This window comes from Penicillium oxalicum, chromosome VI (genome assembly GCF_001723175.1).
Source record: "Penicillium oxalicum strain HP7-1 chromosome VI, whole genome shotgun sequence".
In the NCBI taxonomy this organism is placed as follows: domain Eukaryota; kingdom Fungi; phylum Ascomycota; class Eurotiomycetes; order Eurotiales; family Aspergillaceae; genus Penicillium; species Penicillium oxalicum.
In genome coordinates, this window is record NC_064655.1 from 2305502 (window position 1) to 2319561 (window position 14060).

The 14060-nt window shown below is 49.5% G+C and overlaps 4 protein-coding genes across 4 annotated transcripts; 1 reads left to right on the forward strand and 3 right to left on the reverse strand.

Annotated features, from left to right (window-relative positions):
- Positions 1 to 221: 221 nt before the first annotated feature.
- On the reverse strand, positions 222 to 2201 carry POX_f08089 (uncharacterized protein; the record flags this gene model as incomplete). The annotated part of the gene is made up of 7 exons (XM_050116872.1): positions 222 to 381; positions 468 to 521; positions 580 to 1124; positions 1183 to 1269; positions 1315 to 1447; positions 1514 to 1723; positions 1792 to 2201. The coding sequence occupies 7 exons, from the start codon at positions 2199 to 2201 to the stop codon at positions 222 to 224; spliced, it is 1599 nt and encodes a 532-aa protein (XP_049967011.1).
- A 3052-nt stretch (positions 2202 to 5253) lies between these two features.
- Positions 5254 to 6419, forward strand: POX_f08090 (uncharacterized protein; the record flags this gene model as incomplete). Its single annotated transcript, XM_050116873.1, has 4 exons — positions 5254 to 5318; positions 5386 to 5804; positions 5883 to 6065; positions 6112 to 6419. The coding sequence occupies 4 exons, from the start codon at positions 5254 to 5256 to the stop codon at positions 6417 to 6419; spliced, it is 975 nt and encodes a 324-aa protein (XP_049967012.1).
- Positions 6420 to 6930: 511 nt separating this feature from the next.
- POX_f08091 (uncharacterized protein) lies at positions 6931 to 9320 on the reverse strand (the record flags this gene model as incomplete). The annotated part of the gene is made up of 7 exons (XM_050116874.1): positions 6931 to 7192; positions 7330 to 7608; positions 7694 to 7847; positions 7899 to 8029; positions 8165 to 8239; positions 8384 to 8539; positions 8755 to 9320. 7 exons carry the CDS (start codon positions 9318 to 9320, stop codon positions 6931 to 6933), a joined length of 1623 nt encoding a protein of 540 aa, XP_049967013.1.
- A 572-nt stretch (positions 9321 to 9892) lies between these two features.
- Positions 9893 to 10117, reverse strand: POX_f08092 (uncharacterized protein; the record flags this gene model as incomplete). Its single annotated transcript, XM_050116875.1, has 1 exon — positions 9893 to 10117. The coding sequence occupies one exon, from the start codon at positions 10115 to 10117 to the stop codon at positions 9893 to 9895; it is 225 nt and encodes a 74-aa protein (XP_049967014.1).
- Between the last annotated feature and the right edge of the window lie 3943 nt (positions 10118 to 14060).

Sequence of the window (14060 nt, forward strand, 5' to 3'; positions counted from 1 at the left end):
TGTACAGTTGATGAATCAGCCCGAGTAACTCCTATAGCTTGTGAACGAGGTTATTGGTCAACGAACCCCGCCGCAGCTCATTAGATGATTGGAGAATCGTAATGCGATCATACACTCTTGGGGTTTGATAACATAATTGCAAGCAGACTCGATGGGACATAAGAAGGGTAATCAAAGGTGGGTACTAATCTCATTACTCTTGAATATCGCTTAGCAGAAATTCAAGTTTTTTGCCGCCTCGAAAGGTAAGCCTTGCATGATCCATTGGCCATTTGCATCGTGATGTACTGTCTGTAATCAATCTGCTGTCCTTGAACCTCATTCACATCGAAACGTGAAAGGATGTTTGCGGCGACCATTCTGATCTCAGCGTGGGCAAAACTATGGAATTATCAGCCGGGAATGCCATTTCAAAAGAGGAGCTGATCGGTCTCGACGGCCATTATTTGTGACGATAAAGGACTCACTTCTTTCCAATACATGTGTGTTTGCCCGCGGAGAACGGATAGTACGCTTGCATACTGTGATCTGTCAGTGATGTATAAATCTATGGCGTTGGGGCACAAGCGAAAGTCATACTCGGGCGGCGGAACATCTTCAGGGCGGCTCTCAAGCCATCTTTCGGGCCAGAATCGTAGCGGCTCAGGCCAATGCTCAGGGTTACGATGAAGATATCTGTATGAGACTGATACCACCGTGTAGGGTGGAAGATCGTATCCCATCAGGTTTATGGGAGAATCACCTGTGCGCCGTCCCATTTCCGATGCAATCGGGTGTAGGCGAAGAGCTTCCTTAATACATGCTTCAAGGTATTCAAACTGCGGCGCCGTCCTGACCGTCTTGCTTGAAATGATCGGATCGTCGGGACTGAGGACCGGCAGGCTGCTAATCAATTTAGCCTTGACATCTGGGTTCCTCATCAGTTCCAAGAAAAGGTTGGCCATCGTCCCGGCGGAGGTTTCTGATCCGGCAAGCATAAGTTCAGCCATTTGATCAATGATCTCTTTGGTACTCATCTTGTCGCCGCGGTTGGGACTGATTCCTTCATCAATCACATGCTGGAGAAGATCAGGACGAGCATTCTCGCTGCTCTCAGCTCTGCCCTTTGTGACCGCCGCGATGGCCTTTATTTTGGAATTAGAAATGTTAGAAAATGTGAGAGGCTTGCCAATCTGAGCTCACTGAAATCATTTCTTTGGGCCAATCAAAGCGAAGATCGATTCCGAACCTTCTCAGGGCCCGTTTGATGTAAACAAGCTGGATGCCAGACTAGGATTAGAGAAAGAAGTCCATGTTAGCGTTGGATAACATTACCTGATATCTTCGTGACATGCCGCTGAAAACTGCTGCGGGTATGTTTTTCCAGACTTTATCATCAAAATCAGGCTCAATTGTCTTTTTCGGGTTCGTTTGGCCGAATCCTTTGCCAAAGGAGCACTCGCCCATACTAGAGGTGATAGTCAAATGTCAGATAATGATATTCAACAGCTTGTGTGAATCAAAGTCAACTCACATGTCGAGTGCCAGACTATGAAAATCCTTCATCAAGTCCGTCACCGTCGGCCGATTACCTCCAGCAGACTCAGAAGCTGACAGCTTGTCAACGTAACTTTTGATAAGATCCCCAACGCACTCGGAGAATAGAAACTCGAGGTCGTCGATGTAAGCTACAGTGAAAGCAGGTGACATGAGCTTTTTCAGTTGTTTATGAGGATCCGGTCGACTGCAGGGATTCCACTGTGATAAGCCTTCTAGTTCTCGTCGCCTTTGAGGGTGGAGTCAAGTACGAACATCTCTCCGAACAATCCAGGCTGTTTTCGATCCCTGGCGATCTCAGCGTACATTGTGACCTTGGGAAGGTCTAATGTCATCAGAACGGTCTTGACGGCATCCTTATCAGAGACCCAGATATGACGAGGACCAAGGCGGAAGATTGATCCATATTTCTTGTGACACTGTTCGACTTTTTTCCAAATTGTACCTCGAGCAAAAGCGTAATTGAGATGCCATGTTGTGAAAGGCGCATACCAAGGTCCGGGTAAGCGAGAAAGGGGTGATGATAGTGCGTTTATGACTCCAAAGACGTAGTTCAAGGAGAAGGCAAGCAGGAGGGTGAGGATGGTCAGAGCATAAGGAGACTGTAGGCTCTCGGGGAGAAAATCAGCCCTGTCCTGTATGTTGCGCAGAAATTTGGAGAGCATTATGCGTGAAGTACAAATTGGGATGTGACATAAAGAATTACAAGTTGGTAATGAGAGCAAGAAGAGGGAGGTTGTGAATGGGATGTCATCAAGATTTTATATTGCTGGACGCAAATATTGAAATATCGGGCGCTCTATTCACTCTTTTCATGCTGTTCCAATTTTCTCAACATCACATGCGTCAGATCGAAGAAATTAATTTTTGAAATCGTTCCCATGTTACATCACGATGGAATGTCGCAACCTCATGCAGTAATACAAGCGCGATTGATCCCGGGATCTCGGTCCAGTAATATGCCATTGATATCACAAGCCATAACGGTGCAAATGACTACCACATCTAGAATTGAAAATGGATGAAACAAAGCGCTCGCAAGCATCATGGGAGTCATTTTCATGGAGAGTCATAGACCCTACCGGCTGTCAACTTGAAGAAAGGCGTGCCCAGATGCGCCGGACTTAACAAAGCCTTGAGCGGGATAGGTTCATCACCTAGGTATCCGACGTGACTTTTGCCGCTTCGGAATTTCGTCTAGAACATAGAGATTCCTTTTTGTTGATACTTCCGGATAAAATTCTGAATTCGATAGGCCCATTTAAATCGTACTACAAAAAAGCTCTATTGAGCCCATGGGTCGTATTGTTCGACGTAGCTCCCACGCCGTAAATGCCGAAGATCCAGCAATGACTTCAGATCTGCGGCATACATGAATGACGTCCATGACGTTCTTCATTCTCGGTTGCGGTTGCGGCTTTTCCGATTCTCTATGAGAGCCGACCCGCGAACCTTGAAACCTTGCTTCTGGTCCGCAGGGGGTATCTTAACCGCACGAACTGCCTGAGGATGTGCTATCGCCTCCCTGCGGCAGCCTACCGTGTCTCTGTTGTTCAGCAGTGGGTCTGCCGCGTCGCCGTCGGTGATCTTACCAATGAAGCTTGCAACCTCAGTCGGAAAAAGAAGACTGAGAGGCAAGGACAAAACTCTGTCTCTTTGACATGACGTGTTTGCTGGTCCATGTGGTACCGAGAAAGGACTGCTCATTGTTTTGCAGGCAGAGTATCAGCTTTCAAAAAACATCAGTCTGTTTCTTTTCACGATCGAGTTAGCTTGTGTCCATTCTTCCTATAGAAAAACACGGTTGTATGCAAAGGATGCAAGGAAATCATATCAGCCCTTGGGATGCATACCTCCTCGGCCACTAGAGTCGAGGTGAGCTCCGAAGATCTCATCTCTTTGTGCATTAACTTGACAAATCAAACTAAGAACCTTAGTGATGAGGCCACTTCAAAAGGACTGGATTGACCAAGTGACTCGCATGGGGGTGCTGGAAAAGGAGCAAACTTACCCCACTCACATAAGGTTCCTAAAGATGAGCATGAAAAACCAAGTAGACTTCATACACTGTCGACAAATCCATAGCCAATCAGATCCTGCACTCTCTGAATCTTTAAACCTCCACTGCAGATCTCTCTTCACGAACCTTACATGTGGGGGCTGTGCGTTCTTTTTTCGTTCACTTAGCGTGGGGCAAGTTACAATATTCAAGATGAGATGAAAAATTGCGAACGGAGCCTTCGTGTCCATCGAGGCTAGTAGTATGCGCCTTTACTGTCATTTTTTATCTGAACTGGGTCTGGTTGTCATACGTCTCAATATATTATTAATGTCAAGACATTGATCAAGATCTTGGGACTGAGCGTCCGAATTGAAAAGACTTGAATAATCTCATGGGCACCACGCACGATGACGGAAGCCGCAGGAAAGGCATCATATTTGTTCCATGTGAGCGCGTGCATCGCAAATGCGGTCAACAGAATATGTAACCACCGCGTACATCTGTGGCAAAATGAGTGCGTCTTCGCTTTATTGCTGAGCGTGTGTGAGCGAGCAACCCTCCGCGCTCTTTGAATTTTATGTTCTATAATCTTCTTCGACCCTATTATACTGTATGTTGGGACTTTAAAAAGCTCAAAGAACCATGTCCGCATATCAACACCAAGAAGTACGTGAGATGATTCTCGACGGGCTATGACGCTTTCGACCCATGTCTGTTATCTTGCTACCATGTATGGCTGCATAAAGTCTCCTTCAAGGAATTCTGATTCGACTCTTAAAGCTACACACCTTGAGACTTGACTTTCAATGACGTGTTGAGATGGCCCTGCTTTCAGCATCGCAGCTGCTGAAGTCTTCATCTGCATTTAATTCGCCTTTTGAAATCCCGAGGCTCACATCTCAATAATCTGCTGCCAAGGAAAAGCTGTGTTGGTGCTGAAAATGAAGAAAAAGGCCTGGAAGAAATGCAAGGCAGCTGCAGCTGCGCTATACCATGACAGCATCAACTGGTACGAGTAGTTGGGCTTCGTTGCGTTATTAATGAAGCCATAAATCGAAGCTTCTCATATTCATACTGACATGTATTTAGACTGGCTTACTCAACTTCCCCAACACATGCGTTGGATCCCCTTAGTAGTATGAGACAAGCACCTAGCCCGGCCGTGGGACAGAGATTCATCACCAGGGTATAGGTCGAATTAGGCCGGACATTTTTGAATTATTATCTACCGAGTCCAGTCAAGTACTTCTTAGGAGACTGCCCCGAAGTTCAAATATTTCTCCTGTGATGCTAATTAGCTGCGGATACCTGGATGTGCAGTCCCCGCCCATGAAACTTAAAACAATCCCACTTTGATGGATTCTTTTATCATCAAAAACTAATAGATATACAGTACAGCCTGGGAATGACAGTTGTTGTCTCAGTGTCGATGACATAACTGGGCAGGGCTCCGACCCGAAGGCGGCTCGTCGATAAGTGAGATCGATCTACAATGACAGTCTGTTGCATAGGATTGGTTTATCACCAGATATTTTTCCGGAGCCACAGCATCATTTCTTTTTGACGATGTCTTTTTATAAACGAAATCCTGCCTCAGGATTTGCAGTTGACAAGGACAGGTTTTCGAGCGACTATTCTCTCTCTTGAGTCATTCGAGCGCGAGCAAGGTTAAAATTCACGAGCGTGGTTTGAATAATTACTCGAGACAAAGATCCATGTCTGACTTGAAAAAAGAACCGCACTCCTACATTCTCGTACGAAGTGCGACTGAAGCACAACGGTATGTAATGTTCTAATGATATCCAAGTCAAGTCATTCAAGAGCTGCGAGTACTGACTACACCAAAGGTTGGAAAGACAATACAACGCCTGGCAGGCAAATATCAAGTATCTTTTGAATCCCGCAATAGCCGTTCACGATGACATGCGTATTGCAGATATTGGGACTGGAACTGCGTGTGTCGAAATCTTGCAGCAGATCAAAGCATTTTATTTACTAAATGATGGAACATTCAGGATATGGCTAAAGGATCTGTCGGCCAATTTACCAAGCACCTGTCAACTCCACGGATTCGATATCTCGAACACGATGTTTCCCGCGAAAGACAGCTTACCATCAAACATCACGCTTTTCGAGCAGAATATGTTGGAGTCCTTTCCGACGCAATTTCGAGGATTTTATGATGTCGTCAATGTGCGACTCATGATTGTAGCCCTGTCTTCTGATCAGTGGGGGACTGCAGTGCAGAATCTCATGACTTTACTACGTATGTGAGAGTCCCTTTCTGAAGCAAGTGCGTGTGTGTGTGGCTGCTGACACTGTTGGCTTCTTTCCCTGTTTCCAGGCCCCGGAGGTTGGCTTCAATGGGTTGACTGTGCAGGACATGAGGCCACCGTTCAAGGAGTTGCCAACGAGCAGGAAAAGGCAGTTGGCGCCAGATCATATCTTGAACATTTCAGCGAGACTGCCGTTTATTGTGGAAAGACACCAAAGCAAGTCCAACATCACCTCCCTTTCGAGTCAAACGGTTAGTTCGTGATTCTGATCTGTTTGATGCGGCCTTAGGATCGCAGAGTTGAAGAACATCTTCCAAACCAGCGGGCTGATCAACTGCCAAGAGCATATTTACCCACTCACAGAGCCAGCAGCTCGGGATGAGCTCAATTTTGCCGTTCTCGAAGGTGTTCAAAACACGCTCCTTGCGGCGCTTGAGTCGGGGTATCGGAAACGGGTCAAGTCCAGGACGGATGTCGTGAGTGCTAGACAGGCTGCAGAGAACGACCTACGGGAGCATCGTTGTTGGTTTACCTACAACGTCCATGTCGTCATTGGAATGAGTCCTCACCAATGTTCGGAAGAAGTCATCTCTGCCCGTGAGTGACTCGATCGAGGCGAACAGACCCGACCGGTACAACCTTGCGTATTTTACCATATTGCCAGTCTGAAGGAGGTTGGAACTATGTGGCAGGGCCGGGAGGAGGGCAAGAAGCTGGGGATGGAAGTTAAGATTGATGGGATGTAGTAGCATCGAAGCTACCCAATCTATCTACCTACTTGAATAAGATCAAACCGGAGTAAGACCCCAAGTAACATCGGGATAACGTCAGACCTTGCAGGCGCCTCTTCGGTTCCTCAGCCACGAAGTTTCTCACGTTGATGACAAGATCAATGGTCTTTGACCTAATGATACGTAGCACCGCACACCCCCTCCTGGCGCCTGTCGTGATCTGTAGCTGTTGCTGCGTCTCTGTTAGAAAAAAAAAAGGTTGATACAGTACTCTTTCATATACCACTTAATATACATACCCCTCCACTTGATATCTATAAATCTTCCAAATTCGGGTGCATTTCTTCATTGGTAGTCTCCTGGGTTTTCTTTCTGGATTTCTAGGTTACACGTGAATCGGATTGCTCTCACACCAGATTCTCATGTTCGCCGCTGCCTGATGCGGAATTACAAAAAGTGGGTGGAAGGCGACCAGCCGGTCAGCCGATTCATACACGCTCTCTTCCACTGCCACAGGTGAAGCCTGCCAAGAAAAGGCCGACGCAAAGGGCGAGTCAGGAGAGACGCTGGCATTCGTGCGATAGTGGTGGTGTTGGGTGGCACTGAGTCCAGTGAGAACGTAGCATGTGTGATACGAATCCGCACTTCTGCAGTTGTGATTTCAAGTGAAGATTGTCAGTCAAGACAGTTTATCCAAAGGGAAAATCCATGGAAGGAGAAGAATAGGATGCCTTTCCCTAACCGTGGGAGATCGAGGTGTCAAGGATTAGAGGAGTTGACTCACTTTCCAGGCTTATCACGGAGCCCTCCCATTGGAGTCTGGCAGCAACCGAGAATGTATCGGTCCAATCCATCGCGGCTGAAGAGACTGCCGACGGTCTCTGGGGGAGCACCCGATGGCTGGGGCTTGCCGTCCAGGGCCGATTGCAGCAGAGGCCAGCATCCACCGACCCAGTGGCTGTAGCAGCCATCAACGAGCTTATTGGTACGACCAGAGAAGCCACCCTCTGGAGCGTATTGACGAGCGGAGAGCCATGACAGTAGCAGGGGAAGATTCATGTGTCTGTGAGACATGTCAGTTGGCACACGCATTTGGATTGCAGGCAGATTGAATGAAGACCGGCGACACGGCCGGCCTCGGCACATACTTGGGAATGATCTCCTCGGGGGCACCCAGAATCGACAAACAGGCAAGGGCGCAGAAGGCATAGGCACCGTGAGCCTCCACCCCGGGACTGCCTGAGATGCCACCTTCAAATGACTGGCCTGGGGACATCATGAGAGAAGGATCACAAACGTCAGCTGTGTACCAGGAAAAATCCAAATCAATGAGGCAGCAAGATTGTCTCTTACAGCGCGACAGATATTCAGCAAGGCCATCTGTGAGGGTCTCAAAGCCAGCTTCTCGGGCTTTCGTTGCGTCAGGAGGTAACACTAGGGGGATATCAAGGAGGGCGATGATGGTTGATGCGCAATATGCACCACTGGATTCCGGTGAAAGAAGATTCCAAATTAGATGGGCTCAAGAGTACCACCACTGTAGCCGAAGCCGCGAGGAAAAGCAGGAATTGACTCCTGCCCAAAGACGGGCACGTATCTGCTATAACATGACGACGTACCGCACATCCTCTTCGCCGCCTTCTGTGACGCTGAAACCCCCATCTGCCTGCTTGAGTCGGCCGAGCCATCGCCACCTGGACAGCCAAGGTCAGAGACTGATTCAAGTCCACATAGACCGACGAGATCGTCACTCTGCCGACCTGCGGAGGAGAGCTTCCGTTTCGCCGTCGGGGGGTGTTTCACACTCTTGTGTCGAGGGAATGAATGGGGTGACTCACATTGCGTCTCGGTCAACTAATGCAAAGGCCTCCGCGCCTCCCACCATGGCGAGTGCGAGCACGGCTGCATAGCTGCTGGCCAGATGTGATGTCTGTCCGTGGCCGCCACCAAACCCCCCTGTGGCATTCTGCATGGGACGGAGGGTTCCTAGCACCCTGCATGGACGGACAAAAAAATACGGAAATTCCGAATTAGCGTGTGTTTTGCTATCAAGAACCGTGCACCCACGATTGGACGGATATGCATCACTCGATGGGACGGATCTCAGACCACGACGTCAACAAGAGCATCTGCTCCCCCCCCTCCCCCAAACAAGGCCTCGTCCGGCAGATGCGAAACATCAAGTGCAGGCCTCGTTCATATGACTTACCGCTCACGAAAATGAGTGGGATCTTCGCCCAACAAAGCTAATCCGGCCAAGGCCCAGTAGACCATCCATGGCCGACTGGCGTCCATGGCCACAAAGCCAGCGGGATAATCTTCCAGCGACTCATACAGATAAGTAACGTGATCCTCTCTGTGCAGCGCGGGGACCCCCGTGTCATTGAAGGGACCCGTTTGAGAAGGGTGGAGGCCCTTGAGGAAGGTGAGGCACTTCTCCACGGTGGCCTCCTGCAGACGGGTGGTCTCTGTCACGAGCGGGTCGCGAATCGGCGGCGGCTGTGTGAATAAGGATGGGATCCCCGGTCGGGGCTCTGGTTGAGTGGCCATGCCGGGTGAGGTGGTTGACTTTTGCGATTTGCCGAATTTGGCAGACTTGCTAGACTTGGTGACGGACTGGAAGGGGAAAAGATCCTCTTGGCCAAGCGGTCCTTGTTCTTGTTGCTGTTGTTGCTGCTGCCGAGCAACACCCGAAGGTGATATGAGAGCAGGTGGAAGGTTAGTGGCTGGGAACCGAACTCTGCGTCGATGTCGCCCCGCGATGGTGAGTGGCATGGAACAAGATTGAAGGTGTCGTAGTGGAGGGGGGAACGAAGACGGATGATATGCTTGAATGGGAGAACAAAGAAACCGTCTCTCCACAAGTGAGATTTCAGAATCCGATTGCTTCAGCTCAACAGTTGAACCCTGGTTCAAGAGGCAGACTGTGTGGTATTGTTCATGCCATGATGAATGGACTGGCGATCCCGTCGTGTTTGGTTGTCCTCTTCTCCCCACTTTTTTTTCCCTTTCTTTTCTCTTCCGCCCGTCCACTCGCGTTCCTTCTTCCTGATGATGAGTTGGCGGTACTAGAGAAGGGTATACAATATTCGCTCCAAGTATACACTAAAGAACTATGGATATGCCATCATATCAAGAGCCAAAGGACACTGGCACTAGTACCTGTTGGTTCACGAGTGGGAAGGGAGGCTGAGGTATTCCAGGCCATCAACGACCCAAGATCTCATGTGACCTGGAACGAGTGTCTCACACTTTCGGAGACATTCCTCGGGCCGTACAGTTTCCTAGTCGGGCGAGACTGGACCATTCACAGGACAGGTGTGATGAGATAGGGGATCATTCGATATCTAATGCTCGACCACATGGTGTAGATTCTTGAGAATGCCGAGACAATTTGGTCTGATATCACTTGTGGGACTCTGCAATCTCTCATTCCTGGCATCCCCATCACCACCCACCACAGCCGGATCCGCTGATTCACCGGTTGCTGAATACGCAGTGCCAATGGTACTAAGTGCAAGACTCTTTTGCTCGGTGGCCACGGTTTGCACATCATCTCCAACGATGACCATATGTGGACTTGCAGGACGTCGTTGGTCACCACCTATGTGGAGTCAGGCCACAGCCATATAATTGTGTCTGTTTGCTTGCGCTTGAAACCATTCCCCGCGCCTGCAGGTCAACGCGCGCTAAAGAAGATGCCTCATCCCCCCTCTCTTGCGCCTTTACGAGCGCGAGTGAGTCGAACATAGAAAAGAGAGTTTGACAGGGAACCTTGCACATAGCTCTCCCTCTTCAAACTGGCCGTGTGCTCCAATCAAATTCCGAGGCATCTGCCGTGGGCGATGTGATCTGTCAGTTGGAATCGATATCACCGGTCTTCGCCGCGAGCCATTAAAGGGGATTCAGAGCGACGAAGCGGGGCTGGTCCCCTCTGTCACGAAGACGAGAGAGTTCTCCAGAGTTGCCGACCACGAAGAGGAGTCTTGGGAGGTTGACCTCCTCTTCCGAATCAGGGCATCCCGAGCTGCACCTGCGTTCATCGTCCACAAAGTCACGATCTTCCAGGTTGGAAGCTCCGTGAAGTTGTTCGGTAGGTTCGCCCTAGTTCCTCCCTTACTTACGACTGTGCGGGGGTTGCTCCCTGCTATCCTGCCACTGCAGATGTGCACCTACCACGCCCGAGGCCAAAGCGTCCTTTTCTTCATGGCTCTGAAGCTCGCAGCTTCTATATCAGAATGCCAACTTTTCATATATTTTTTATCCTTTTTCTTGGCCCCAGCTTCATGATTTGATATTTTGGGGGTTGGGACACTTGTCTTGGCGCCGAGGAAATCCTTTGCGACCGGCCAACACCTCACACCTTATGGTCAAGGCAGTGTATCTCCAACACGTCTGACGAACTGGGAGTTATTCTCACGCCACTGGAGCGTTGCGGAGCAGAAACTTGTCGATGATCTTCGGGGAGGAGAGATCTCCATTAGCGTAACGGTGTTGATCACTCTGCTTCTTTTCTCCCCAAATCTCATCGGTTGGAGAATTGCTGTTCCTTCCACAGTACTCTCTCCGTTAGTACTCTCTACTTCGAGTATGCGTGGACAATACTCCGTCCCCCAAGAGTGAGGATGATGGTACTGAGCCCTGGAGGCAGCACGTTTATGTAGCCGCCCAGATCCGCGCCCATTGAGATCTCGGTCGGGCGCTCTCTTGGCGAGAAAAAGGTAGATTTTTACTTAACCGGTGTTGTCTTCCTCATCAGTACCCCCCCAAAAAAGAAGAGACTTCGAGACTCCGCGTCATGGAAGCGACCCTTGAAGGGGCAGGCCAACAATCTTGTTCATGCTCGTAGTATCTCCTGAAGCTCATACCCAAGTGCAGAAGTACGAGACTATGAAGCTATGTACGAAATGTATGTGAACCATGATCCCTGCTCCTTTTCATGGGTCAACGGTCATTCACTCCATTGGCTCATAGTCCACAGAGTCCCTGTTGCACAGTCTTCAATTCCCGTATGCCGACATTAAACCTCTGCGATATCTCGTCGTCTTGAGGTCGAGATCGAGGACGAGGGAAGACGTTAACGCTTCTATGCTCCTGGTATGGCGACCACATGAACGGAGATCGATGTGTACCAGCATCTGTAGGTAGGGAGGAGTTGGCTTGACCTGTGGCGCTCTGCAGGACCATAGGATCTCAACTTTCCGGTTCTCATGGCACGATGCAATGGCTGGCTTTTCGGAGAGCCACCCGAGCGTGGGAGGTCCACATGTACAACGCATTGTGTGTATGTTACTACAGTATGTACATACGTACGCATTCAGTGATGCATATCATGCAGTCTGTAGTACGAGCCACAAGTCAAGGCTTACAAGGTCTGAAAATGGGCACCAATGGGTTTTTTCTTTCGTTTTTGTTTTTTTTTTTTTGGATTTATGATGGACGATTGCCGATCGAGGAGGGATACTACTGAATACGGAGTTGCGAGCCTCCCGAGTACTAGCAGTGGAGTACATAGTTCACTGCCTCCTCCTGGTATCGATACTACCAGCACCGGTGAGAGTACTGCGTTCAAGGTCAGATCTCATTCAAGATCAACGAGGAGGCCCTTTGGGCTGGATTCTAACGAACCATCACTCGCCAGGGATGGATATCGATCCTGCGTCAAAATAGATTTGTTTGTTCCCCTCCATCTTTACCCATGCTCATGTGGTGATTGATTAGTGCTGAGCCGTGGTTGGCCTGTATTTGGTCTAGTCATATCATCTCTCCGTCAAGTCGGGTGTACACTGGTGGGTGTTATTGCCACGACACTGTTCGCTTTGCATGGCCCAAACTGCCTATTTGGGAATGCTGTTCTGGGTGTTCGCCCTCACCCCTTTTGGTGGGTGTGGTACTCCATTATGCTCCGACGAGGGCCGCTGGAGTCCAACTAGTTAGGCTCCACTGATCTTCCGTTCCGACCGTCCTACCCGTCTTTTGTCCATGGAATTCTTTTTTTTTAATTTTTGTTTATTTCCCATTTCCTTCCTTGGGTTTCACGATGGCCCGGTACTGAATACAGAAGTGCCCGAAAGAAAAATCACCCACTGTTGGAATTCGGGGAATTACAAAATGGAGTCAGTGGTCGGCCAAGTCCGGATCATAGATTGCATTTGACTACATGGGTGGTGGGGAGTTGTAGATTGCCACTGTCAGATTTTTTTTCTGCCTCTCTGCTGCTAGCCCGATTGCCATGATCCACAGACCCTACTGACGTGCTTATTGCTTACAGTATGGTACTGTGGGTAGGAGTGCTTTTCGACGGCCAGTGTCGATTGACCGAACCCCGATCACCAGAGCTCGGCCGGGCACGACGAAACTCTTGGCCCTGATCCACGGGGGTGACGAGGATGTGATCTTGTGTCGTCAAACCAACGTAGACGCGGCAGTAGGATATTAACCCAGTTTACATGCTCGGCGAGCTTGAACTGAAGATGGCCGGCTTACAATCAGCTTACGTTTGAGGGATGCGCCAGAACCCGGATGACTTCCGCAGCACAGCCAAACGAAGGTCCCTACGATGGGTATTCTGACCTACCCGACTCCACGTTTAGTACTTGCGACTTAGAACTTGACCCTCCATGATCCGACCTGAGCTGTATCCATGTCCTGTTGCCGACGATGATACTATTACCAGACGGCTCTGGGGGGCCCGTTTTTCAGTCGACATCCATTCCCCGTGGTCAGGCAGTCCAATTTAGTCCGCATTCTGCTGTGGCCTTTTTCCCGTTTCAGGCTTCATGGTTATCTTGATTGCCCGCCCCGTCGTTTCTCTCGATCCATGGTCCAACATGCACCCATGCATTCCGTGTCTGTACGGCATACAAGTACTGCAGACTTTGTGTGTACATCCTTGGCGACCCGCTCGTCAGAGACCGAGCAGCGTGGAGATCATGGGACGTGACGATCTTGCCATGTCAACCGAGGCGCACTCAGTTCCCGGCCACATCCAATCACGATCCGTCCGATGGACCCTCATGCGACGCTCATTCGAAGAGCGACAGCGTCGACGTGGCAGTAAAAGCTGCACTGGCAGGATATCCCAACGCACAGGCAGGAGGGGTAGAGAGCCGGGCTACTCATCAGCAAGACTCACCTCGGACCATTCCATTGCCATCAGAGAGGGGGAGAGAGAGTACAACTCCAAGGCATGTACAATGTACACCAATAAAAAGTTGAGTACTGCAGTACTACGGGCACTACGGTACTACGATACTACGTGGATACTGAGTGGTGGACACCGGACCTTGCACAATTGAACTAGATCGTGGAGACTGGGACACTCAAGATACAACCATACTCACGATTCGACGGAGCAAAGGAAGTCTTCCGAATCAAAGTGCTTGTTCAAAATAAATTGAGGAAAAAGAGAAAGGGAGAGAGAAAAGAGTGACAAGCCCATGCTTTCCACTCAGTGTTTTGGCTTATGAGCACTACAGTCACAGCTGCGGACCCGAAAGGCTTTTCCCAAAGAGG